General features: G+C 38.7%; 1 protein-coding gene across 1 annotated transcript in view; it reads right to left on the bottom strand.

Moving 5' to 3' along the window:
• Positions 1-25,884, bottom strand: part of SPAG16 (sperm associated antigen 16) — a 1,492,162-nt gene that overhangs the window by 1,453,789 nt on the left and 12,489 nt on the right. The window contains exon 2 of the mRNA XM_073633573.1: positions 17,665-17,711. Coding sequence (XP_073489674.1) covers positions 17,665-17,711 — 47 coding nt within the window. The remainder of the gene's footprint in view (positions 1-17,664; positions 17,712-25,884) is intronic.

The following is a 25,884-nucleotide window of genomic DNA, read 5'->3' as shown; positions in this document are numbered from 1 at the left end:
TTTTAGAACTCTACCAGTGACAGTCCCGAGGGGAGATCTGCAGGGTCTGCAAGCCGAGATTCTTTGTTTCATTTGGGGTAATAGAAGGCCTCGAATGAACAAACAGATCCTATACGCCCCAAAATTAAAGGGGGGTCTTGGTCTCCCTAATTTACTAAACTACTTTCAAGCCGCCCAGATTTCTCAAGTTGCCCATACTACTTCTACGGGTCCTCTACCTCTTTGGGTTTCCCTTGAGGCACTATCCTGTCACCCCTTGGCCATAGGATCACTGATGTGGCTTCCCAACTGGCTACACCCTTCTATATTATGCCCTACTTTATTACAGTCATTGACGGTATGGGATAGAGTACATCACCGGGCTTCCCTGTCATACACACACACACACACACACACACACACACACACACACACACACACACCTTTAGCTCCAGTCTTCTGTAATCCGGAGTTTCCACCAGGGTTAGTACCACAGTCATTTCATTGGTGGCTTAATAAAGGATTGCTGAGAATTGGAGATTACCTTAATGGTAACCAAGTATACTCTTTATAACATTTTAAAGACAAGATGCAGATACCTACCAGTGAAATATTCCGATATAACCAAATTGCATCCTTTATCAGACGCAAACTTAATCTAATAATTGGGCCGCTTACAAGGTTTGAGGTATCGTGCCAAACAAGGGGTCCTTTGAAGGTACGACTACCTGTTGTCTATGCTTCCCTCACTGAAACAAACTCAAAGCTCTCCTACATGAATCAATGGGAAAAAGATCTGAATCTTAATTTTGATCTGTCTGAATGGCAGAATATTGCCTATAACTTATCCAAAATCTCTATCAATACCACGCAGATTGAGGCCAATTATAAAACACTGTTACGTTGGTACCTGGTCCCAACTCGGGTAGCTAAAATGCATTCATCTACATCACCTCTGATGTATCACCTCTGATCAACTGTCTGACGCCGTGGTCAGTCGGGGACAATGCACCATATTTGGTGACAGTGCCCCCTGGTGATTAAGCTTTGGATTAGGGTATTTAATTTAATAAACTCTGTGATGGGGGTGAACATTCGTAGATCCCCAGAGGTGGCCTTATTCCATAGACTGCCCGAAGAGGTACCCAGGAAATCAACTAAATTAATCACATATATACTGCTAGCGGCAATGATTACAGTGGCTCGGCATTAGAAACAACTGGTTATTCCTCTAGATTACGTCAAACAAAATCAGCTGGATTATGCTAAATGACAAACTCACCCACATACTTCATAACTCTGAAAAATTTGAAAAAATATGGGACCCGTGGATCCGTTACATTTCGGTTCCTGAATGAGCTCTGGGCTGACCCTCTTGAATTCCTCTTTCCTCTTTCTCTTTTCTTTATTTCTACCTCCCTTCATTCCCTCCACCTTCATCTACATGCAATTTAAACCCAATACTTGTTGGGTTGTTTTAGCACTCCATAAAGTTTTGATATTGATAAGCTCAGGAAATGGTACAAAAGTTCCCTACTATGTCTTATCCACTATTCCCTCTTGACCCCTCCCTTCCCTTCCCTTAACCTACCTCTTCGTACCATACTCAGGTTTTTGTAAGTTACTGCACATGGTTACAATTTTAAATACTGATTAGAACGAAATGTTGCTAAGTTAACTACATGCTTAATATTGTTTGATATTACCTACTGGGCCTTTTTTGCCCAGCGGACTAATCTAAGAACATCCCATGAATATTGTATGCTCATGTACACTACTAGACCATGTAATACCTTGTTAATTATACCTTAGGTATTCGGAAATTTGTCAGAGCAATAATCCGAATGTAGATCTGTGATTACCTGCTACTCTTGTTATCTCAAAATTTTTTCAATAAAAATATTGGAAAATAAAAGCCCCTATAGGTCATCAGTATAGCGTTATGAAGGAGGTCAGGTGCTATAATTATTGCTCTCATTCTGGCGTGCACGCTGATATATAATATGTGTATCGCAATCGACATTTTCAGGTGTACGCTCCCTGCAACGTGCGCATTACGTGTGGGGGGGGGGGGGATTATATGTGCTTGGGCGCAATTTTTATTTTTTACAATTAAGAAAAACATTTTTTTTTTTAGATCACATAGGGGACAAAAAAATACCTTATGGGATGATTTTTTTTGGTGATAGGTTCTTTTTAATGAGACGTCCTGGGTCTAAAAGAGCGGTAGTTGCTGCAGTCACCGATTGACTAATCGGTGACATACATATATACATATATATACATATATATGTGTGTGTATATATATATACATATATACACACACACACACGCTGCGCTGCGCTGCTACTAATAAAAGTACATAAACATCAAAATATTGCTGCAACAAATAGTGATGATCAGTGAAATACAAAAACCTAAAAACTTCAGTAATGGTGATATCTTATAAAAAGTGAAAGTCTCTTTTGCAAAATACAAATATCAAAGTGACATAAAAATGGGTGTCTTCTTTCTTGTGCCCTGACACCTAGGTGGAGGATGGCCTCTCACCTTACAGCAGTAAGGTAACAGCGTGTAGAAAACAATAGATGTCCTGGATGATGTACACAATCTTGTTACAAGCCTTTATGGGTAGATACCAATGGTTTCCTCTAGGTGGCGCTTAAAATTGAAAACCCTGCAGAGACAGGGTGTAAAGGTGTACTTCTTAAAATCGAATGTATGTTTTGGGTGCCCCTCCCGGGTTCACCCATGTAGATATGTGGAAGAAAAAGGGAGTTCAAAATAGTGTGATAACGTAAAAACCAAAATGCACTTTTTTCAGCTTACAGCTGTGGTACTCACATGAACAAAGCAAGTTAAAAGCATGTAAACTATGAGCGGCGAGCTACTGCACAAAAACGTCACTTCCGGTGTACCTGTCTGTCCCAACGCATAGCATCAAGCGGCCATTTTCTTGTAGCTCTTAACTGAAAGTATTGCGGCGGCCATGCTCTAATAGAAATTCGCCAAACAGCCCAAATGAATAAAAAGGTTTGGATAGCCAGACAAATTAAATCCAAAACTCATAGCATAGATCTCACATAACTTATGGGAAATCAAAGAAATAAAAAAAATTATATAAATATTATATTATATATATATATATATATATATATATATATATATATATATATATATATATATTTTTTTTCCCCATCCAGGAGCATATAAAAACAATGAAAGACGAGGATGAGGACACCGGAAGTAATGTCTGCTGTAAAACTGCACAGATAAAGCAAAATGTAAATGAAGAGATACAATAATGCATTATTATGACTAATCAGGGGGAAGTGAATGCAAAAAGGAGGTGCATATCCTGATAATAAAAAAAGAGGGATTTAAAATGATGTAAAATTCTAAAAATCATTAATTGAGATTGAATGCAATATTCAATCCACGAGGTGTAAAAAGGTATCCATTATAAAAATCCACTTTGATTCGAGTTGATTACACCCTGTTGCAAATTATTATGCCAATGATCTTTTTCTCATTTACCTAAATAATTGAAATAAACAACAGTCAGCATAATTCTCATGTTATCAACTATTAAGAGTACAATTCAAATTTTATTGAACAAACCTCCTAATGAGAAGTTCTTTTTTTCTAAATAAAAAAAAAAAAAAAAAAAAAAACTTACAATGCACTGTTCCAAATTATTACACATAGTAAGTTTCCAAACACTTTACAGGTTGTAAAGAACTGAAAATTGTCATTTGTTGTGTTTGCAGCATATTTACTGAAATCAAAAGCTATTTCAATTAAACTTTGAACAACATTTTAACTTTTTAAGCATTTTAACAGGTCACGTTACATTTTAACATAGGACCCCTTACTTGATAGCAGCTTCACAAGTCTTGCAAACATTGAACTTGTGAGTTTTTGGACAGTTTCTGCTTGAATTTGTTTGCAAGATGTCAGAATAGCCTCCCAGAGCTGCTGTTTGGATGTAAACTGCCTCCCACCCTCATAGATCTTTTGCTTGAGAATGCTCCAAAGGTTCTCAATAGGATTGAGGTCAGGGGAGGACGGAGGACACACCATGCCTTTCTCTCCTTTTATCCCCATAGCAGCCATTGATACAGAGGTATTCTTTGCAGCATGAGATGGTGCATTGTTATGCATGAAGATGATTTTATTATGGAAAGCATAGTTCTTCCTTCTGTACCAGGGAAGGAAGTGATCAGTCAGGAACTCCACATACTTTGCAGAGGTCATCTTTACACCTTCAGGGACCCGAAAGGGGCCGACCAGCTCTCTTCCCATGATTCCGGCCCAAAACAGGACTCCACCACCGCCTTGCTGACGTCGCAGCCTTGTTGGAACAGGGTGGCCATCCACCAACCATCCACTACTCCATCCATTTGGACCATCCGGGGTTGCACGGCACTCATCAGTGAACAGGACTGTTTGAAAATGAGTCTTCGTGTATTTTTCTGCCCAATACACGCTGTTACCTTACAGCTGTAAGGTGAGAGGCCACCCTGCACCTAGGTGTCACGGCACAAGAAAGAAAAAGACACCCATTTTTTTTACGTCACTTTGATATCTGTATTTTGCAAAAGAGACTCTTTCACCTTTATAAGATATCACTATTATTACTGAAGTTTTTAGGTTTTTTATTTCACTGATCAGCACCATTTGTTGCAGCAATATTTTGATGTTTATGTATTTATTTTATTGGTAGCAGCTCGGCACCAGTCACTTTATATACAGTAAGACAAAACCATGAACACTCAGTGACCAGGCTTTATTTTTTGGGTTCTCTGGGAAGAAAGAATCTCATTGGTTACTGTGGGAAACCACTCCCCTTTTGACCTAGGTATTTGTTTTCTAGTTCTTTATAAAATAACCCACTAGAAGATATTAATTTTAGGAATGCACATCAGATTTGAAGATTTCTTACAAGACAAATGTAAAATGACTACTGGCAGAACCAGGTGCAAATAATTAGTACCTTACAAAAATTGAATTATTGATTCCGGGTCCAGGAGTACAGAACGCAGTGTTAAAAGTGGAGTTTTTCTTTAAAGTGGAACTTTAGTCAGAAAATTAAGTCCTGCTAGATCACTTCATGCTGGCCCCTTTTGCAGGTACAGCTTTGTAAAACAAAAAAAAAAAAAAACAAAAAATAATAATAATAATAATAATAATAATAATAATAATAATAATAATAAGATTACTTACTGACTATATTGTTTAAAATCCAGTAATATGCTCAGTTGCTCTCCATTTTTGTGTCGATCTGCTGACAGCCTTACTGCTGCTCAGGGTCTCTGGGCTTCAGAAAAATGGCAGCATCCGGCATGAAGAAACAGGAGCAATGCTGAAGGCAATTTACAGCGCAAACTAATTTTGGTAGCATAATTATGGTAGCATAATTATTAATGTGGAATAGGTGTTCCTTGCTAAAGAACATTATTTTTATGAAGTTGTTATGGGTAAAATTTCACTTTTATTGCACAATGCAAAGACGATGTGTGATAATGAGTTGTATATAATACAATAGATTTCAGCAGTTTATAGCATAACAAACCAATAGCTGATTTTATTCTGGTTGCTAAGGGTTACTGTTTTGCCCTGTCTTACATAAATGTAACATTTCGACTACAGTGTCAACATAAAAATACTGTACATAAACATTATAGAGTATAAAACAGAAATGCAGAATTAAAGTGTATGTTGAGTCATGATACAAATTTACCTGCAAATCCCTTAAGCGCACCCCCTGACACACACACACACACACACACACACACACACACACACACACACACACACACAGTATGTCCTAGAATTAATTTATTCATTTAACTTGTTCATGTTAGAAAAAACACCTTCCATTACTCTGTGAGATCATCACGAAAATTTTAACCACTTGCCTACTGGACACTTTCACCCCCTTCCAGCCCAGGCCAATTTTCAGCTTTCAGTGATGTGGCACTTTGAATGACAATTGTCATGCAACACTGAACCCAAACAAAGATTTTATGATTTATTTTTAAACAAATAGTTTTCTTTTGGTGGTATTTAATCAACACAGTTTTTTCAATTTTTTGCTAAACAAATGAAATCGTTGTTCTTAGTTTTGGTTATAAAAGTAAATAGTTACATAGTAAGTGAGGTTGAAAGAAAAGACAAAAGTCCATCAAGTCCAACCTGTCTATATGCTTTTATGTCAGTATTACATTGTATATCCCTGTATGTTGTGGTCGTTCGGGTGCTTATCTAATAGTTTTTAATTAATCGATGCCCCCCACTGAGACCACCGCCTGTGGATCAGAATCCCACATCCTTACCACTCTTACAGTAAAGAACCCTTTATGCAGTTTAGGGTTAAATCGCTTTGCTTCTAATTTTTAGGGAATGGTTGTGTGTCTTTTTAAATAAGTATTTTCTCCTTCACTGATGTGCGCTGATGAGGCAGCATTGATGGGCAGCACAGACGAGCACTGACAGGCAGCACTGATGGGCACTGATTGGCAGCACTGATCATCAGGATTTGACACAGCTGGTCACATGGTAAAGAGCCACTGTGTTTGGCCCTTTACCCTGACCTGTGATCAGCTGTGTCCAGAGGACACACAGATCACTGCTGTTGCATGCCACAGGGTGCGGGAAGCGCGGTCACGGGAGGATGTTATATGATGCTCCCCCGGCAATGTGCAACTACGCTGTAGCCATCATTCAGCTATAGGACAGTCATGAAGAGGTTACATTTGTGCAGGAGCAGCCCTTCTTATTGATGTAGGTGTGTCATCTAGAACTACATCTCCCAATAGCCCTATCTCTGCACAAGGTTTGTGTACAGAACAGTACAGTATACTCTTTGGAGTCAGGGCTGCAGAATTGTTTTTCTGGGAAAGAAAGCAAAGTATGCATGTCGAGAAAGGTAAGGGTAGGTGGAATTCTACAGTCCAGCAGGCAGGCCAGACAACACCAGTTGTGAATTCAGTTCAGAAAGGGTACTGTGTTGTCAGTCCAAATAGGCATTTAAGAGCACACTATTACTGGCAAATAAAAAATCTTTTTTTTTTGGAACCTTTTAATAAAGGTTTTAATCACTTGACCAGACGCCATCATTATTCTGTAGCAGGTCGGCTTGTTGCCACGAATCACCGTAGCTGCAAGTAGGCCCGTTTTACAGCTATAGCAGGCGCTTGCCCTCTGCATGGCAGGGGACTTGATTCACATGGCAGGTGGCCGCAATGTCCGCCAGCCACCTGTGATCGCTCCACAGAGAGTCAGAATGGGGATCTGTCAAAGTAAACAAATAGATCCCTGTTCTGACAGGGAAGTACTGAGTGATCGTCTGTTCCTAGTGACTAGAAACAGCGATCTCTCTGTACTCCCAGTCAGTCCCCTCCCCCCACAGTTAGAAACACCTCCCAGGGAACACATGTAACCCCTTGATCACTAGTGTTAACCCATTCCCTGCCAGTGTAATTTATACAGTAATCAATGCATTTTTATAGCACTGATCGCTGTATAAATGTCAGTGGTCCCAAAAAAAGTGTCAAAAGGGACCGATCTGCCTGCCGCAATGTCGCAGTCCCACAAAAAACACAATTTTCGCTGATCACCACTATTACTAGTTAAAAAAAAGAAGACAATAAAAATAATTTAAAAAAAAATATATATATATATATATATATATATATATATATATATATATATATATATATATATATATATATATATATATATATATATATATATATATATATAATACCATACCATCTATCCCCTATCCATACCAATACCATCTATCCCCTATTTTGTAGATGCTATAACTTTTGAACAAACCAATCAATATATGCTTATTGCAATTTGTTTTACCAAAAATATGAAGAATACATATTGGCCTAAACTGATGAAGAATTTTTTTTTGGATATTTATTATAGCAAAAAGTAAAAAATATTGTTTTTCTTTTTCAAAATTGACTTTTTTTTTGTTTATATCGCAAAAAAAAAAAACCCACTAACAGAGGCGATCAAATACCACCAAAAGAAAGCTCTATTTGTGCGGGGAAAAAAAAAGGGATGTAAATTTTGTTTGGACACAGCGTTGTCAGTTAAAGTGGCGCTGTGCCTTATCGCAAAAAATGGGCTGGTCATTAAGGGGGAAAATCGTCGGTCCTTAAGTGGTTAAATGGTGTCACACGATAAAGGGTTTTCTTTTATCTTTCCTTGATCTGGAGGATATTGGCCATTGAGGAGTAATATGTGAAGAGACATATTTGAAAGGTTGGCTTTGAAAAAAGACAAGTCATTTGAGACTTCATTATGCTTTAGGTTCTATATTTCTGGTGAGTTATTCTGGCACACACTGGGTAGAAGGGGATTATTGCACAGTTGTGTTTTACTTTGTCTTGGAGAATACTGGATACATTTTTTCTGGGAGTGTTTTCACAGTGGTGAATTATAAAAAAAAAGTTACAATTACAATTTTCCTTTTGTACATTTTTCAATTTACTAAAGATCTTCATATGGAAACTTTTTTTTTTTTTTAATTGGACTTTAGTCCCTAACCACTTTTACATGACAGATTTACACTATTTCAGCTTTATGTGCGATTGATAGTATTGGTCTGTACTTGTAGTGTTTTTTTTAATGGGATAAAACATGGGAATTTTGCACATACAGCAGACGTGTACTGAATATATTGCTTCCTATTTTACTCTGGCATACAATATTATTTAAAATTGTAGGCAACCCCGACATTTTCTCTCTCTGATATATGTCTATGTTACCATGTACTTTTAATAAAAAGAATGCAGCTCTCTTTGCATTGTCACCTTTGTATGAAATACCTGTGATCCTGCCAGTCTCTCTGCTTTACTGTTTCAAACTGACCATAACAAGACATGGAAGCATATCTATCCCAGTTTGTTTCTTTGCATTCTTTGACCTCCGATTTTCGTATCATGTGTGGGGGCCTTAACTGTGGTATTTGCATTTTGAATCTGTTGCTACATCAACAGAACCTATATCATGCATTCAAAGGAGCTGTCCATGCAAGTGAAACAGGCCATTGTAAGGCTTCAAAAACTAAACAAGTCCATCAGAGAGATTGCAGCAACATTAGGAGTGGCAAGACCTCACACTTAAAAACATACTTTGGCTCAACCATCAACCTATTAATACTGTATGTATGAATGTATGCATGCATGCAAATATCTGCCAGCACGCTGGATCAATTAGGATCAATTTTATTAATCAAAATATAACAAAATTGAAATGGTACTACAAACAAATCCACACTTAAAATCAAGGGAAATCTCCATCCATCCCATGTTTGCAATGCATCAATTCTCCTTAGACCCACTGGAAATCATATGAAATGCAATTTCCCACACTCAGTTAGAGGAAATGGCCATTTCTTCATGAATTGGTATCAATTCAAAGGGAAAATCCTATGGATAATGAGGATAAAATTAACTTCATAGAGTCACTGGAAAAATTTGTTGAGTATAGCCTCAAACAGAAATACCTAAACCTAGGCATAAAAAATTACCATCATCCAAAGTGATATAGGGAAACGGGGGGAGGGGTAAGGGCGTGAGGGTAGCTTATGAGGCTAGCCAAACAAATACTCAAACCCCCAAATTTTGTAGGGGTTTAAGTATTTGTTTAGATAAATCAGTGTAGCACTGGACATAAATCTAAGTGAATAAACAATAGTGATAATAATTAACATCTAAGAATTATTATAAGCAATCAATATATCACCAGTGAATAAACTTTCATCAGAAAAAATTATTATGTGCTCAAAAAGTCCAAGCAATAATGACCAAAATTTTTTTTTTAAATTATTCAAACATAAAAAAAAATTAGTCCAAAAAATGAAGTGCAAAGAAATGTCCCGTAGACCACTCAATAGTGCTGCCCACCACCGGAGAGAATGAAGGCTTATCAGAAAGCCTGTGACCGCCCTTACTCAGGGGGGTCTAAACAGGCATAGCAGGTCAGTATAGGGATCCTAGAGCCGCAAATGATGTCCCTCTTGTCGCCTCCGAAAACAGCTTCCCAGCGATAGCAAAAGACACTCTGGGGCAAATCCTCGATTCCAGAAAAAGGAACTCCAATGGCCAGTGCTCCAGCAGAAAAAAAACATAAAGGAAAAAAAAGGGGGGGGACTCCAGTAGTGTAGAGGACCAAAAAAACGTTCATTTAAAAAGCTGATGCTTCCTAATGCAACCACATATATTGCATAGGTCGCATATAGGTGCAGATAAACAATAACAGTAAAATCCGTCTATAGACGGCAAAATAAAAATAATAAAATATAAAATAATTTTTTTTTAAATTTTTGGTCATTATTGCTTGGACTTTTTGAGCACATAATAATTTTTTCTGATGAAAGTTTATTCACTGGTGATATATTGATTGCTTATAATAATTCTTAGATGTTAATTATTATCACTATTGTTTATTCACTTAGATTTATGTCCAGCGCTACACTGATTTATCTATACATTTGTTGCCTTATATCGGGGTTATTGTGTTTAGCAGCAGGACTTACATCACGTTTTTCACTAATAATTCTTGCATTTCCACATTATTTATTTACCTAGCGCAGTTCTTTATTTATTTTAAGTATTTGTTTGGCTAGCCTCAGCAGCTACCCTCACGCTCTTACCCCTCCCTTTGTTTTCATAGAGTCACTGTCCCAAGCATCCGCAGATTGTACTATGTATGGAACAACTTCAGATAGAGATATAGAGCTCCATCTATCTGCGATCCGCAACTCATCATATGGTTGTAGGAATGGAAGGTCAGAACAAAACAGGCCGTGGTCCAGAGGAGGTACATACCCAGGCTTGTTGTATAGTAATTTCCTTTTGGGTTATGTAGTTGTCCATTTTTTTAGAAACTTTTAGCCTAGAAACCTCCCTCGCACTGCCACATCAAATCATCCAAATTAATGGTCTTACAGTAAATACCTAACCATATAGTCCGTGCTAGACATAAATTAGCTGAGAAGTGTACTTTGTTCCTTGTAGATAGCATAAGTTCCATACACAGAGATTGTGAATCCAATGGTATAGTATACTTTCACTCGGATTTCATTATCTATGAAGTAATCCTCAGTCCATATAGAAATCATCCAATATGAGTTTTTTTCCAACTTTAGAAGAATCTCATGTGTGTCAGGGATTGGAGGTGGAGGGATCAGATCTGTGCCCGATTGGTTTCGCCAATCCCCGTTGGCTGCATCAGAGGCTTAGCAAAGAATTGGGATCTATCCTCATGTGTCTAACCCCGTCTCATAAATGGCTGCTCCGGCATGTAACCACGCCATGTCCATCCCATGTGGTGGGTGTTCCTCGGATTACATCACAGTGTGTCGTCTCTCCGCACATATTGTCCAACTTAATGTGTGTTAGACCATACTTCCGCATTTGTGCACACACCCGCACCTCCCAGACACATCCAAATCCATGTAATTATTGTTCCATGCAATATCCATAGCACAATCAAAATGGATATATTGCATCTGTTTGTCAATGTGTTCAGACACTCAATATCCCATCCCCCACTAGGTCTGGAGGCACTGAACACATTGACATAAACGGCCAATAGAGGCACTAAGGAGACACATGGTAACGCATTATAATAAAGGACGTGTGTGCTGCTATGAAAAAATTCATCGATGTGAACAAAAAATAACAGCTGCTACCATTCAATAAGTGAACCCACACTCATAAGAAAATAAATATGTAAATAATGGTACACTTATTCAGCAGTATAAATAAATCCTGTAAAATGTTGATCTTCACAACTAAAACAGAGATATTAAAAACACAAAAGTGAAAACCACCAAAAAAAAAAAAAAGTCCAAGTAATGAAAAAAAGTCCAACACTTGTGATGATTCTGAGAAGGTGGATGTCCCTCACACTTGCAAGTCTATAATACAGACTTATTATTTGCATTTCAAAACGGGGACAAAGCTCAAACTTTTGTTCATGCCAGGCACCTTAGTGGCCTCCAATTCCCAGATCCATCTGGTTTCTCGTTGGAGGGGCTTTTAAATGATAAGTATCTACTCCATAAATGTGCTCCTGAAGTCTCTTCCATACCGGCCTGATGGTTTTGCCGACATAGAACGACTTACAGGAGCACACAATAACATATATGACCCCTGACGTATTACAGTTAGCCTTCTGTCTGCATTTTAAATGTCTACCAGTTGGCAGAAGTAGGGAATCCCCTTCTGTCATGTATCCACAAAATTCGCAATTATCACATCTGGTCATGCCTGTCTTAATTGAATGATTTAGTGGTTTCCAAGAAACATCAGTTTACCAAAAGATCATTTAGAGAAAGGGCCCCACCTATAGACCAATTGTGGTCTCTGCGAAACAAATTTACACAGAGGTATACCTCTTTCTGGAGGTGCCAATGTGAGGAACAAATATCCCTCACCTTGTTCACCCTCTGTGAGTACTGTACACTCAATCTCGTAGGGCCCATTCCTGTACTTCCCATCTCCTGTTTAAAAATGAGGGTTTCCCACTCACTGTTCCTGGCTCGTATGCCTTTGCAAGACATTTTTTGTTGTAACCTCTGTCTCGAAAATGATTTTTCAGGACTTTAGCCTCCTGTTTGAAGACAGCACTATCTGTACTGTTACGACGTGGCCTCAAATATGGACCGACCGTTATGTTTTTTTATCAGTGTTTTTGGATGGTAACTTTTCGTATGAAGCAAACTATTTGTTGCAGTTTCCTTCCTGTACCATTTAGCTTTAATGTGACCATCTGTCAGGGCTGGGCTCAGCCCTTTCTTCTCTGAGCTGGCCACTCAGCTGTCAGCTAATTGCCAGCTCCCATCTCTCTCCACAGTTACTCAGCTGTTGATTCTGCTCGTCAGTCCTGCCTGCTTAAAGTCATCCAGCTCACTTGATCTCTGCCTTCACCTTTGTCAACAACAGAGACTTTATCCTGCATTCCTGTTGAAGACTTGCTCGGCTGACGTTCCTTCTGGTTACTGATCCTGCTTGCTGTACTACTACGTTTATCTCTGGCTCTCTGACATTTGCTTGGCTGACTACCCGATCCGGTTGCTGAACTCTAGCTTGTTTTGTCTACGCTTACTCTGTTTACCTTATTATTAAACAAGTGTGATTTAACTTTATCTTTTCTGTCTGGGTCTGATTCATGGTTCCCGATACCATCATCAGTCAACATTACCGTCAGATCTAAAAATGTTATGCTATCCTTACCGCAACCAAATGTGAACTTGAGGTTATAATCCGAAGCTCCAACAAAATCCTGCAGCTCCTCCTCAGATCCTACCCACAACAAGAGGACCTTGATGTACCTGTACCAGGACATAATCCTGGACAGCCACACTGATGATACCCTCCTCATTGAACAACCAAGTTTCCCAGTTATATGTTGGCATAAGCCAGGGCACACTTAGAGCCAATAGGACTGGCAAAAGAATCGGTAGTTAAATTTAAATTTGTTGTTTTTAAGGAGGAATTCTAAAAGTTCTATAATGAATCTGTTGTGGGGTCTCTTATTAAGTGGTCTACTGCTCAAAATTGTATTATTAGTCTGCAGACCCCGTGTATGAGGTATAGAGGAGTACAATGCCTTTATATCCAGAGTGACCAACAAAGTATTGGGGGGCAATGTCACATCATGCAATAACGTTAACAAAATGTGAGGTATCCTTTACATATGAAAATTGATTAGCCACAAATGGTTGCAAGATCCTATCAATATAAGAGAAAAGAGAACAGGGAGGCAGGACTTTAAATGAAGTACACAGAGGGTCAAGTGTTGTATGGCATTATAATTGAGAATATATATATCAATAGATTATAATGCCACACAACACTTGACCCTCCGCATACTTAATTTAAAGTCCTGCCTCCCTCAATATTACAGAGATACCTTGCACGCGTACACGCTTGCTTCTGATGAGGTACAAGTCACGAAACACGTTGATCCAACAGATGCCGTGTTCAAATCGCATAATTCATCCTACCACGTCATTGTGGATTCTGTTAATGCATTATGCATCTGACTATATTCTAACCATGTGCTATCCAATTTTGGGCTTTTCCATATGTATCATGTGCCATTCATTTTTGGATTGTTCATGCATTATGGATTGCTGTATGAAATAAAGGTTTTTTATTATCTTACTCCATGCAGGTATTTAATTACATGTGAAGTATATCAATTTTCTATCGAATATGCATTATGAGACAAATGTCCTACTCCTTGACATGTAGTTTAGATATGTCAATTACATGTGTAGTATATCAATTTTTTATCATAAATGAATGAGACAAATGTCCTAATCTATAATATATATTAATATATTTATTAATTATTATTATTTATATAATGCCACACAACACTTGACCCTCCGCATACTTCATTTAAAGTCCCGCCCCCCTGTTCTCTTTTCTCTTGTGTACAAAATAATAGGGATGGAGGCTGATGACAACGTCATCTCCTCATATAAAGTCGCACAGACACCTCTTTTTTAAAACTCCTATCAATATACTCACCTTTTCCGTGAGTGACCCCACTCCCGAAATGATCAGACGACCAGGGGGAGGGTCACACACGGATTCGTGAATTTTAGGAAGTGTATAAAACACTGGTATTTTAGGGTGATCAACTTTAAGAAACTGTCTTATTGTCAAGCAAGTTATTTTGATGGGTCGTATCAATAAGCTCAAAAAGTTTCTTCCGGTCTTATGTAATATTTATATTGGGGATAGGAGTATACCACTTTCTATTATTCAAGATGTGTTAACACATTCTAAAAAACTTACATCTATCCATAAGAACTATATTCCCTCCCTTGACATTGTAATAAATCAAGTCCATATTCTGGCGTAGTTATAATATTTTAGTTCTCTCTTCCCGTGTCAAATTGTCTTCAGAAAATTGTTCCCATTTTAGCTTCCTGATATCACCGGTCACTGCCCTCACAAAACACGCCACTAACCTCTTGAACAGACCTGTATCTTTCAATCTTGTAACTGCCCCCTTCTGTTACTGATCATCAATTCTCTCCCCACAGACCTCCAAAGCCAGATTCAACATAAGTTCTGTAAATTCCTCCTCGCTGTCCTCCTCCTGATCTACATGTCCCTCCTCCCATAGATCTATCAAATCTCTCAATGTACAATATTACCACCTCGTGAGGCTCGACCAGTCTCCTAAGGTTCCTAAAGGGGTACCCGACATTTTCCTTATATGTAACACTTGGAAAATAAGTTTTCTTGCAAATAAATGGATCTTTAACCAGGTCAAACAAATGACCTTTCATAGTGGGACAGAAGGTCAAACTTTTCATCAGGATTAACTCTTGTACTTCTATCAATTTACGAGTAGACAGATTTATTACTTTTAAATTTTATTTATCCTGTCCCCCTCTGGAATCACATACCTGTCCATCCCAAATGTCTTCATTATTGGGGTTGCTAGGGGCCGCGTGAGCGTCTGGGGGTGTGAAACAAAGGCTTGGTGGATTGTACACACCTACTAGAGCTGTCAAACGGGGAAGGCCCACTGCACCACCTCCCTCTGTGCCTACGAGTCCTCCCCTTTCTTTGTTTTTTTTTTAACCCAATTTGGTAGTCTGTGGCTTATTAACATCTGCCCCATCTTCTGACTGGGATGTATAATTGTTTTCTAAGTCATCCAAAACTTTAAATTTTCCATTTTTGCAAGTTACTCTCACTATGTTGTCCGTTCTGACCCCTCCCCTCTTCCTCACCCCTCTCGCGGTGGTAGTCCCCATCCTCCACCACGCTGGGGTTTGGATTGGCTACTGTCATTATTGGTGTTATAATTATAGGTCTACGCTGAGTCCCATATCCATTATCACCCTGTGTTGTATTCCATTTACATGCCTTATTGGTAGCATAACCAAACCTGTCCCTCTCCAATTTTCTTACTCTTCATTATAACTCGATTCATTTTTTCTATTGACGAACAGATCTCTTTCTCTTTTTGTCCAAAGACATGCTGGTAGGTTAATTAGATCCTGTCAAAAAAAATGGCCAAATATGTGTATGTTGTATGTGTTTGTAAGCATGTCGAGACCCCATGGGGCAAAGGACCGCACTATACCGCAGATGGACACCGGCGGCAAAAAGCGCCCTGAGGCGATTCAGTTCGCATAGGTACCACTATACAAGTCATTCATTCATTTTGTATACAGGTTGGATTTTGTCTATATGGGGCTAGAGAATCCAAAGTTTCTTGTATGTCCGAATGAATTTGGAGTAATTGTTGCTCATAGAAATCCACTTGCAGTACCACCATAGTACCAACATTAGGACTGGCCAAATCAACAGTTTGGTACATTCTGAGGAAAGAAACATGCACTGGTGAGCTCTGCAACAAAAAATGCCTGGACGTCCATGGGAGAAAACATTGGTGGATGATAGCAGGATCCTCTCTATGGTAAAATAAAAAAAAAAGAATAACACGTTTACAACATGACACGTGAAGGACACTCTCCAGGAGGTGGGTGTATCATTATCAAAGTCTACAATCAAGAGAAGACTTCACGAGAGCAAATACAGAGGATTCACCACAAGGTGCAAACCATTCATAAGCCTGAATAGAAAAGACAGATTAGGCTTTGCCAAAAAACATCTAAAAAAGCCAGACCAGTTCTGAAAAAGCATTCTTTGGACAAATGAAATTAAGATTAATCTGTATCAGAATGACAGGAAAAAAAAAAAAAAAGTGTGAAGGCTTGGAACAGCTCATGAGCCAAAGCACACAACATCATCTGTAAAACATGGTGGAGGCAGTGTGATGGTATAGGCATGCATGGCTTCCAGTGGCACTGGGTCATTGGTGTTTATTGATGATGTGACATAAGCAGCTGGATGAATTCTGCAGTGTTTAGAGATATTCTGTCAGCCCAGATTCAGCCAAATGCAGCTTCACAGTGCAGATGGACAATGATCCAAGAACACCTTGCAAAAGCAACCCAGGAGCTTTGGAAAGAAAAGAAGTGTAATATTCTGCAATGGCCGAGTCAATCACCTGATTGAGCATACATTTTGCTTGCTGAAGGCAAAACTAAAGGCAGAAAGACCCGCAAACAAAGAACAACTGACGATAGTTGCAGTTAGAGCCTGGCTAAGCATCAGAAAGGAGGAAATACAATCTTTGGTAATGTCCATGAGTTTCAGACTTCAGGCAGTCATTGCTAGTAAAGGATTCTCAACAAAATATTAAAAATTAACATTTTAATTTATGATTATATTCACTTGTCCAATTACATCTGAGCAACTAAAAATGGGGGAGTGTAAAAAAATGGTTGCAGTTGCTAAAATTTGTACTTGATATTTATGTTCCTTTAAAGCTGAACGTCTGCACTTCAAATTCGTTTGGATTGTTCCATTTTAATTTTATTCTGGTGGCATACAGAGAAAAAAGTATAGAAATTGTGCCTGTGTCCAAATATATGTACCTAACTGTGTGTATATATATATATATATATATATAATATATATAAAGGTGTTTTACATGGTAAAGGTTCAAATGAACGTTAAGCTTTTACATACAGTATTTGTTGATGTATGAAATCTATGTGAAACAATAAAATAAAGAATGCACAGAAAAAAAAAAAAGCAAGACACCACTCACCTCTTCATATTGGTAGCCATCTTCAGATCCCTCAGTGATGGTAATGTCTACAGTGGTATTAAGGAACTTAACCAAACCTTATATGTTTAGAGGAGATCTTAGTATACTATTGTCACGACAAAGACAAAAAAGGAAAAATTATTGCTCAATGATTGGTAGAAGTTTATGCACTTTGTTCTTTGCCTTTTTAAATGTAGAACAATAGGCTACACCACCGACCTTGTAAATATAATCACCAAAAAATAAATGAATAAAAATCACAATATAAAATAACTTTTTTTTTAAAGTTTTTCTATGCTGTCATAGCATGCGACGGCAAAGCTCTGTCTTCATCCCCTGTGCATCTGTGGAGGGCCAACAACACGGCCGAGTTCATGCTTAACTGTAGAGTAGTGATGTCACCTGCCAGTGTCTAGAGCTCTAAAACATTGTTAGCCAGGACAGTGTTCATGCCCACAAGCCTTAGAAAAGTGAAATACAGAAAATAGTGAAATACAGACAGAGTTTTGCAGTCACTTGACCACAGAAAAACTTTAGGAAAAAAAAATGAATAACTTATTTTTTCACTTAAAGAAAGTGTTAGTGGAAAAAAAAAAAAAAACAAAGTGGCCCATCAAATTTGCCCTTAACAGAGATTTCCCATTCCTCTGGATAGATTTCCTGAAAGCCCCTCATTCACACTTTCCTTACGAGTGATTAAGCCTTACTATGTAGAATCCCATTCTCTCTAACTGTCCCTGTTCACACTTGTGAAAAGTACATGAGCTTTTCTGAAACTGAATTTTTGATCCTACTGATTTCAATGGGAATGACTGTAAATGTGTTTTCATACATTTTTACCCTTCAAAAATCCCTTTCCTCCTCCAGAACTGCTTTCTTCAGTTTACCCTGCCCAGGAAACTAACACCTGAAGTTTGATAGACATATACAAGCAAAAAATGACCTATACTATGCCTGAAAAAAAAAACACTTAAAAAAAAAAAAAATCACCAGGAATATACTCTGCCCAGATGTGAATGCAGGTTTAGACAGTTGTCTCCCTTCACCACCTGTTGCAGTGAGACAGTTGTAAAATTTCAGGCTTCTTATCACTTTGTCCTAGGGACAAAGGTCACCATGACATACACCATGTACGAACAGCAGTAGGGAAGCATACAGCAATTACAACTAAGGCCGGCCATACACAGTTTGAATCTCGTCTGGTTCAGCAAGAAGTGGCATAGATTTAAACCGTTAATGGGCAGGCTGAATGTACTAATCAACTTGGGTAGAACTGGTCTGGGTTGATTGGGGAATCATGCAAACTTCTTTCCTGCAACCCGTGGGTGCAGGAAAATAATTTGCACCATGTATGGCCTGCCTTAGTCTAACCCTTCCTCATTGCATCAAAACAATGGCTATAAATATGCTTTAAATGAAACATAGCATGCAACTTTTGAAATCATACAGTGAACCTACATCACCAATCCTGATTTATGAGGCAGGTAAAAAGTTTCAGACAAATGGTCTGTGTTCTCATCTTGTATGTAAATAAGTTAGTTCCACCCTATTTTTCATCAAGAGTACCAAATTGATTAGATGAGGGTACCTGGTCTGATGGTCATATGATGATCATGTGCTTTGTTTACAATCTCCCCATATTCACCATCAAGCTCAGCTCAGGAGATTTCCAAGGCAGCAAGAGCATTGTGAATTCAAGAAGTAAGCTTTTTGTATATGGTCTACATAGATGTTAATTTGGCAGCTCCAAAAAGACAATTTTGCAAGGAATAAAAGAACTGTTTAAATGGTTAATTATTTACAGCTAGAGTCTTTTTAATGTGATCATAAAAAGGCAGAAATAACAGATTTTCATCTGAATTTAGCAAAACATGTATACCTTGTTAATTTACTCAAACAAAATTTTCCAGGCATTATGTACAGTTCTACAACTATTTAGATTTTCCACCGTTGAAAAAAAATCTAATGAAAAACAAAAATGCTATCTATTGAATCATGATATTTTGGAAAAAATGAACTATTTGATGATAAAAAAATAATTAAACAAAATTTAGAGCTTCAAAAGCAACTAACACAAATGTGTAATTTCTTCATTTACAGTGCGATAATCTCCGTGCTGAGATCATCTGAATGCTAGCAAGCGGACAACAAACAGCACTTACTGCCTATAACAGCTAAATGAGCTCGCGCTGTCTAGCACCTGTGCTTTACACGATGCAGATGGCAAAACTGTTGCTTATCACAAGAATGCAGTAAATAGAGTAATAACATGTTTGAAATGGATAACACTGAGGATTCTGAAGAGCGTATCCTACAATTAGAATTCATTTTGTGATTACAAATATTCCGTGATGAATCGTCTTTACAAAAACATCGTGGGTATTGCTCTGTACCCTGAAAATGTCTATCTAAGAAGCATCTATTGATGCTTGTATGGACTTGGCAAGACTCAGCGTTTATAAAGAACAGCGCTTACGATTGCTTTCTCACTGCATCATTCAAATAGGATTGAAATGGAACACTTGCCAAAGTATCGCAGGAAAATAGTCCTGTTCAACATCACACTATGACTGTGTACGCACACGAAAAAGTATGTGAACCCCTTGGAAAGAACTGTTTTTCTGTTAGAATTTGCCATAAAATGTGATGTGACCAGATCCTCATCTAAGTCAGAACAACAGACAAACAGAATGTGCTTATTTGGACAACACAAATTATTCGAATTTCTTGTTTCTTTGCTGAACACACCCATTAACCACTTGTGGACTGCCTAGTTCCTGATCTGACACTTCTGGGTCTGGGACGTGTGCCACCGGAAACCCGCTCCCATCACAAACAGCGGGAGCCCAGCGGTGGGTACCGTGGACTTAATGTCCGCCAGCACCCGATGATTAGACAGTACACAGGCAGAACGGCAATCTACGTAAACAAGGCAAATTGCCGTTTTGTCAGAAGGGAAGGTATTGATCCTGTGTGTTCCTGCAAAGATCAATGCCTTACCCTAGTCAAAGCACCTCCCACACAGTGAGAAAGCACAGGCTAGGCACACAGTTAACCCTTTGATCACAAAAGAAAAAGAAATAACTGCGCGGTTATTTCTTTTTCTTTTGTCATTTTGGTGCACATCTCACTGTTTAACTGCTGCTTTTTGGGGGGTTTATCGATTTAGTGGTAGCGCAGTATTTTTTCTTGTTTTTTTATAACCCTTTGATCACCCCTGTTGTTAACCCCTTCCCAGCCAGTGTCATTAGTACAGTGACAGTGCATATTTCTTTAGCCTGATCACTGTATTAGTGTCACTGGTCCCCAAAATGTTTCAAAAGTGTCAGTTAGGTGTCTGATCTGTCTGCTGCAACATCGCAGTTCCACTGATCGTCGCCATTATTAGTAAAAACAAATATCCCATGTAGCTGCTATAACTTTTGCGCAAACCAATCAATATGCGCTTATTGGGATTTTTTTTCACCAAAAATATGTAGCAGAATAAATATTGGCCTAAAAAATTGATGAAAAAAAATAGATTTTTTATAGGGTATGTTTTATAGCAGAAAGTAAAAAAATATTGTTTTTTTCTTTCAAAATTGTGGGTCTTTTTTTTTTACTGTTTATAGTGCAAAAAAAAAAAAAATGCAGAGGTGATCAAATACCACCAAAAGAAAGCTCTATTCGTGGGCTTCCAGTTTTTTTTTTGTTTTTTATTTGTCAAAGCTTAATTGAATAAGCTGAAGTCCAAGGCTGATTGGCTACCATGCACAGCTGCACCAGATTTTGCACTCTCCAGTTTTAGTAAATCAACCCCTATGTGTTTAGGCTGCCATGAGTCAACAGTTAGAGAAAATTGTCTATAAATAGAGGCACTGTAGTACTGCGGCTACTCTTACTAAGGCCCCTTTCACACTGAGGCGGTGCGGGCGCCGGCGGTGCCACTTTACCGTCATTTTAGCAGTGGTATTCGGCCGCTAGTGGGACGGTTTTACCCCACTGTGTAAAATCTACATAAAAACAGAATGGAATGATTTGCTAATCCCATAGACTTATATTTTATTCACAATAGAAACATATCAAATGTTTAACTGAGAATATGCACCAAAAAAAAAAAAAAAAAAAAAGAAGGGGGGGGGGGATAAGTTTGAAATTGATTGCAGCAACACAGCTCATAATAGCTGAGACAACTTTTTGCTGCCCAGGCCCAACTTTTTTGAAATGCGTTGCTTCCATCAATTTCAAATTTACCTTAATTTTTTTTTTTTTTTAATTGTACAATTTCTCAGGTTTAACCACTTTATCTCTTCGCACTCGCTGTCACAATTCAAAGAGTGAAGCAATGCGGGGCTCTGCCCACATGGCCGCATCATTGATTCATAAATCCCTGTTAATCAATGAACTACCGAGGCGCTGTTGAGTGCGCTAAGTAGTTCATTGAGCTTCCTGTCATAATATAATATAATATATATACAGTCAGGTCCATAAATATTGGGACATCGACACAATTCTAATCTTTTAGGCCACAATGGATTTGGCTTGTGGTGGCTTGCTTCACTGATCGTGACAGCTCTTTGGATCTCATATTGAGTTTTGACAGCAACAGATTCCAAATGCAAATAGCACACTTGAAATTAACTCTGGACCTTTTATCTGCTCCTTGTAAATGGGATAACAAGGGAATAACACACACTTGGCCATGGAACAGCTGAGCAGCCAATTGTCCTATTACTTTTGGTCCCTCAAAAAGTGGGAGGCACATATACAAACTGTTGTAATTCCTACACCGTTCACCTTATTTGGTTGTAAATACCCTCAAATTAAAGCTGAAAGTCTGCAGTTAAAGCACATCTTGTTCGTTTCATTTCAAATCCATCGTGGTGTATAGAGCCAAAAAGATTAGAATTGTGTCAATGTCCCAATATTTATGGACCTGAATATATATATATATATATATATATATATATATATATATATATATATATATATATATATATATATATATATATATAATTTTTTATTCCTACCTATTAAAAAGTACAAAGGTGTACTTCCGTCCCAGCCCGGCCGCGGCGAAGTACGTAATTTCCTCTTCTGTGGCGAGCCCTCCTCTTTCTCCCCTGCTGCATTCTGTGACCTGTGTGTGTGTCTCAGAAAATGAGGTGGCCATTCAGAAAGCGCCATGCTACTCCCACATGCGCAGTTGGAAACTGGCTGTAAAGCCTGAATGCTCCACTACCAATTTCCCTTAGTTGTAATGGCAGGACCTGCACCCAAGCCGGTGGACGAATCGGCCTCGGGGGGGGCGGGGGGGGCGACATCGCAGGCTCCCTGGACAGGTAAGTGTCCTTATTAAAAGTCAGCAGCTACAGTACTTGAAGCTGCTTATTTATCCACTTGCCAACCGCCGCACACACATATGTCAGCAGACTGGCTCGTACAGGTAAAATGGGCAAACCTGTATGTCCCTTTGAATTTGCCGCCTTGCAGGCACTCGCCGCTGATAACACGCGCGCCCGCCGCACGTGTCCTGCGGACTCGATTTTCTGCAGTGGCCCGCGATCGTGAGACAGAGAGGCAGAACGGGGAGATGCCTATGTAAATAAGGCATTTCCCTGTTCTGCCTAGTGACATGACAGGGATCTACTACTCCCAGTCATTGGGAGGAGTGACTGCTGTCATGTCAGTGGTAGCCCATCCCCCGCCCCACAGTTAGAATCACTCCCTAGGACACACTTAACCCCTTGATCGCCCCCCTAGTGTTTAACCCCTTCCCTGCCGGTGTCATTTATACAGTACGTATACAGTAACGCACATCGCCGCCATTACTAGTATAAAAAAATAATTTATATTAAAAATGCCATAAATCTATCCCCTATTTTGTAGACGCTATAACTTTTGCGCAAACCAATCAATATACGCTTATTGCGGGTTTTTTTTTTTTACCAAAAATATGTAGAAGAATACATATCGGCCTAAACTGAGGAAAATTTTTCTTTTTTTTTATATATTTTTTAGGGATATTTATTATAGCAAAAAAAAAATTTTTAAATGTTAAAAATTTGCCTTTTTTTTTTTTTTCTCAAGATTGTCGCTATTTTTTGTTTATAGCGCAAAAAAAAATAAATAAATAAATAAAAACGCAGAGGTGATCAAATACCACCAAAAGAAAGCTCTATTTGTGGGAAAAAAAGGACATCAATTCTAGAATCGACCATTTTTTTTTTTTTAACAGTGAACAGGGGTTCGGCTCCATGGAGACTGAATGAATCACTTTTGAGTAATCCATCAGTCTGTTTTGACATAGAACAACATCTTAAGGAATATTTTGCCTCAAATAACCCTGAGGACACCTTGCCAGTGATCAACTGGGAGGCTCACAAAGCCACGATCAGGGGTTATCTGATTCTCATCTCAAGAAAAACTCAGACGCTCCAATTCACGATAAAGAAAAAAGAAAAAAAAAAGAAGAAAAAAAAAAGAAAAAAAAAAGAATTAGGAGTCGTCTGACCTACTGACCCTACACAAACAAAAACCAAACTTAGACCTTAGAAACAGAGAAAATTGAGTACTGTCCGTGATACTTTTTTTATTTGCACTAACATAATTTCAGGACAAAACCTTAGAGACAAAATAGACTCTGTCCAGCTGAAACTTTGCTTGACGACTAGGGTGGAAAAGCCTCCTTTTACATGCTAAAGGATAAACCAGGTACCATGTTAACCCGTAAACGAACACCTCGATTTCGCCAAACGGTAATCCCTAAGATTAGGCGTGCGAATGGCTCATTAACACAGAATCCACAGACAGTAATGCATTTGTTTCATGACTATTATTCTTCACTGTATGGTGAGCAGGTAAAACGTGTCAAGTGGAGCCATAGACATTTCTTACAGATCCCACTCTCCCTTCTTTCTCAGCCTCCCATCGAAAGATTTTGGAGATGGGGATCACTATAGAAGAGGTATTGGTGGTTATCAAACAAGCTAAGACTTCTAAGACTCCGGGCCCAGATGGCTTCTCCACAGCATATTACAAGAAATTCGCTACTCAGTTGGCACACCGTCTCCTCCAGTTCTTTATGGCAATACGGGACGGCGTGGTCCTTGACGCAGACTCTAACAAAGCTAATATATGTTAAATACTTAAACCAGTTTACCGCCCAATATCCCTGATCAATAATGACCTGAAACGCCTGACCAAAATATACGCAAATTGGTTCAATAAATTCCTAACACAATATATTCACATTGATCAGGTTGGATTAGTTCCAGGGAGACAGGCCGCAGATCAGATACGACGGGCAATAGATTTGATTCTCAGTATTGCCTTCTAACTGCGATGGAGCGGATGATCCGTGGATGAATGTTCTTACGCTGGACCTACATAAGGCCTTTGACTATATCCTGGTCTTTCCAGTTTCATATATGGAGGAAATGGAACTGTGGACCAAAATGCATAAATGTGGCCTATTTGCCAATGACATGCTGCTATTCATATCGGATCCTGTCAAGACCTTGCCCAATTTATTTGCCTTATTGTCCGATTTCGGAGCCATATCGGATAGAGCTGCACGATTCTGGCCAAAATGAGAATCACAATTTTTTTGCTTAGAATAAAAAGATCATGATTCTCACAATTCTCGCGGCGTAAAATCTTTCACATTATCCAATTATCCAAAAAAAAAAAAAAAAAAATTGGGCTAACTTTACTGGTTAGTTTTTTTTTTTAAATTCATTAAAGTATAATTTTTTCCCAACAAATTGCATTTGAACGACCGCTGCGCAAATACAGTGCGACATAAAATATTGCAACCACCACCATTTTATTCTCTAGGGTCTCTACTAGGAATGAGCCGAACATCCCCTGTTCGGTTCGCACCAGAACTTGCGAACAGGCAAAAAAATTGTTTGAACATGTGAACACCGCTAAAGTCTATGGGACACAAACACGAATAATCAAAAGTCCAAATTTTAAAGGCTTATATGCAAGTTACTGTCATAAAAAATGTTTGGGGACCTGGGTCCTGCCCCAGGGGACATGGATCAATGCAAAAAACGAAGTTACTTACTGGTAACGTTCTTTCCCGGAGTCTTTCAGGACAGCCACCTGAGAGATCTTGGCTCCTCCTCTCTGTTGGAAATATCTGCGCCAGCTTCTATAAATTTCCTCCTCCCCTGCTGGCTCCTCAGTTCTTTAAAGAGCACCTCCAGTCCGCTGGGGAGACACAAGAACATA

This window comes from Aquarana catesbeiana, linkage group LG06, assembly GCF_042186555.1.
Source record: "Aquarana catesbeiana isolate 2022-GZ linkage group LG06, ASM4218655v1, whole genome shotgun sequence".
Classification (NCBI taxonomy): Eukaryota; Metazoa; Chordata; class Amphibia; order Anura; family Ranidae; genus Aquarana; species Aquarana catesbeiana.
This window is presented reverse-complemented; position numbering and strand designations above follow the sequence as displayed.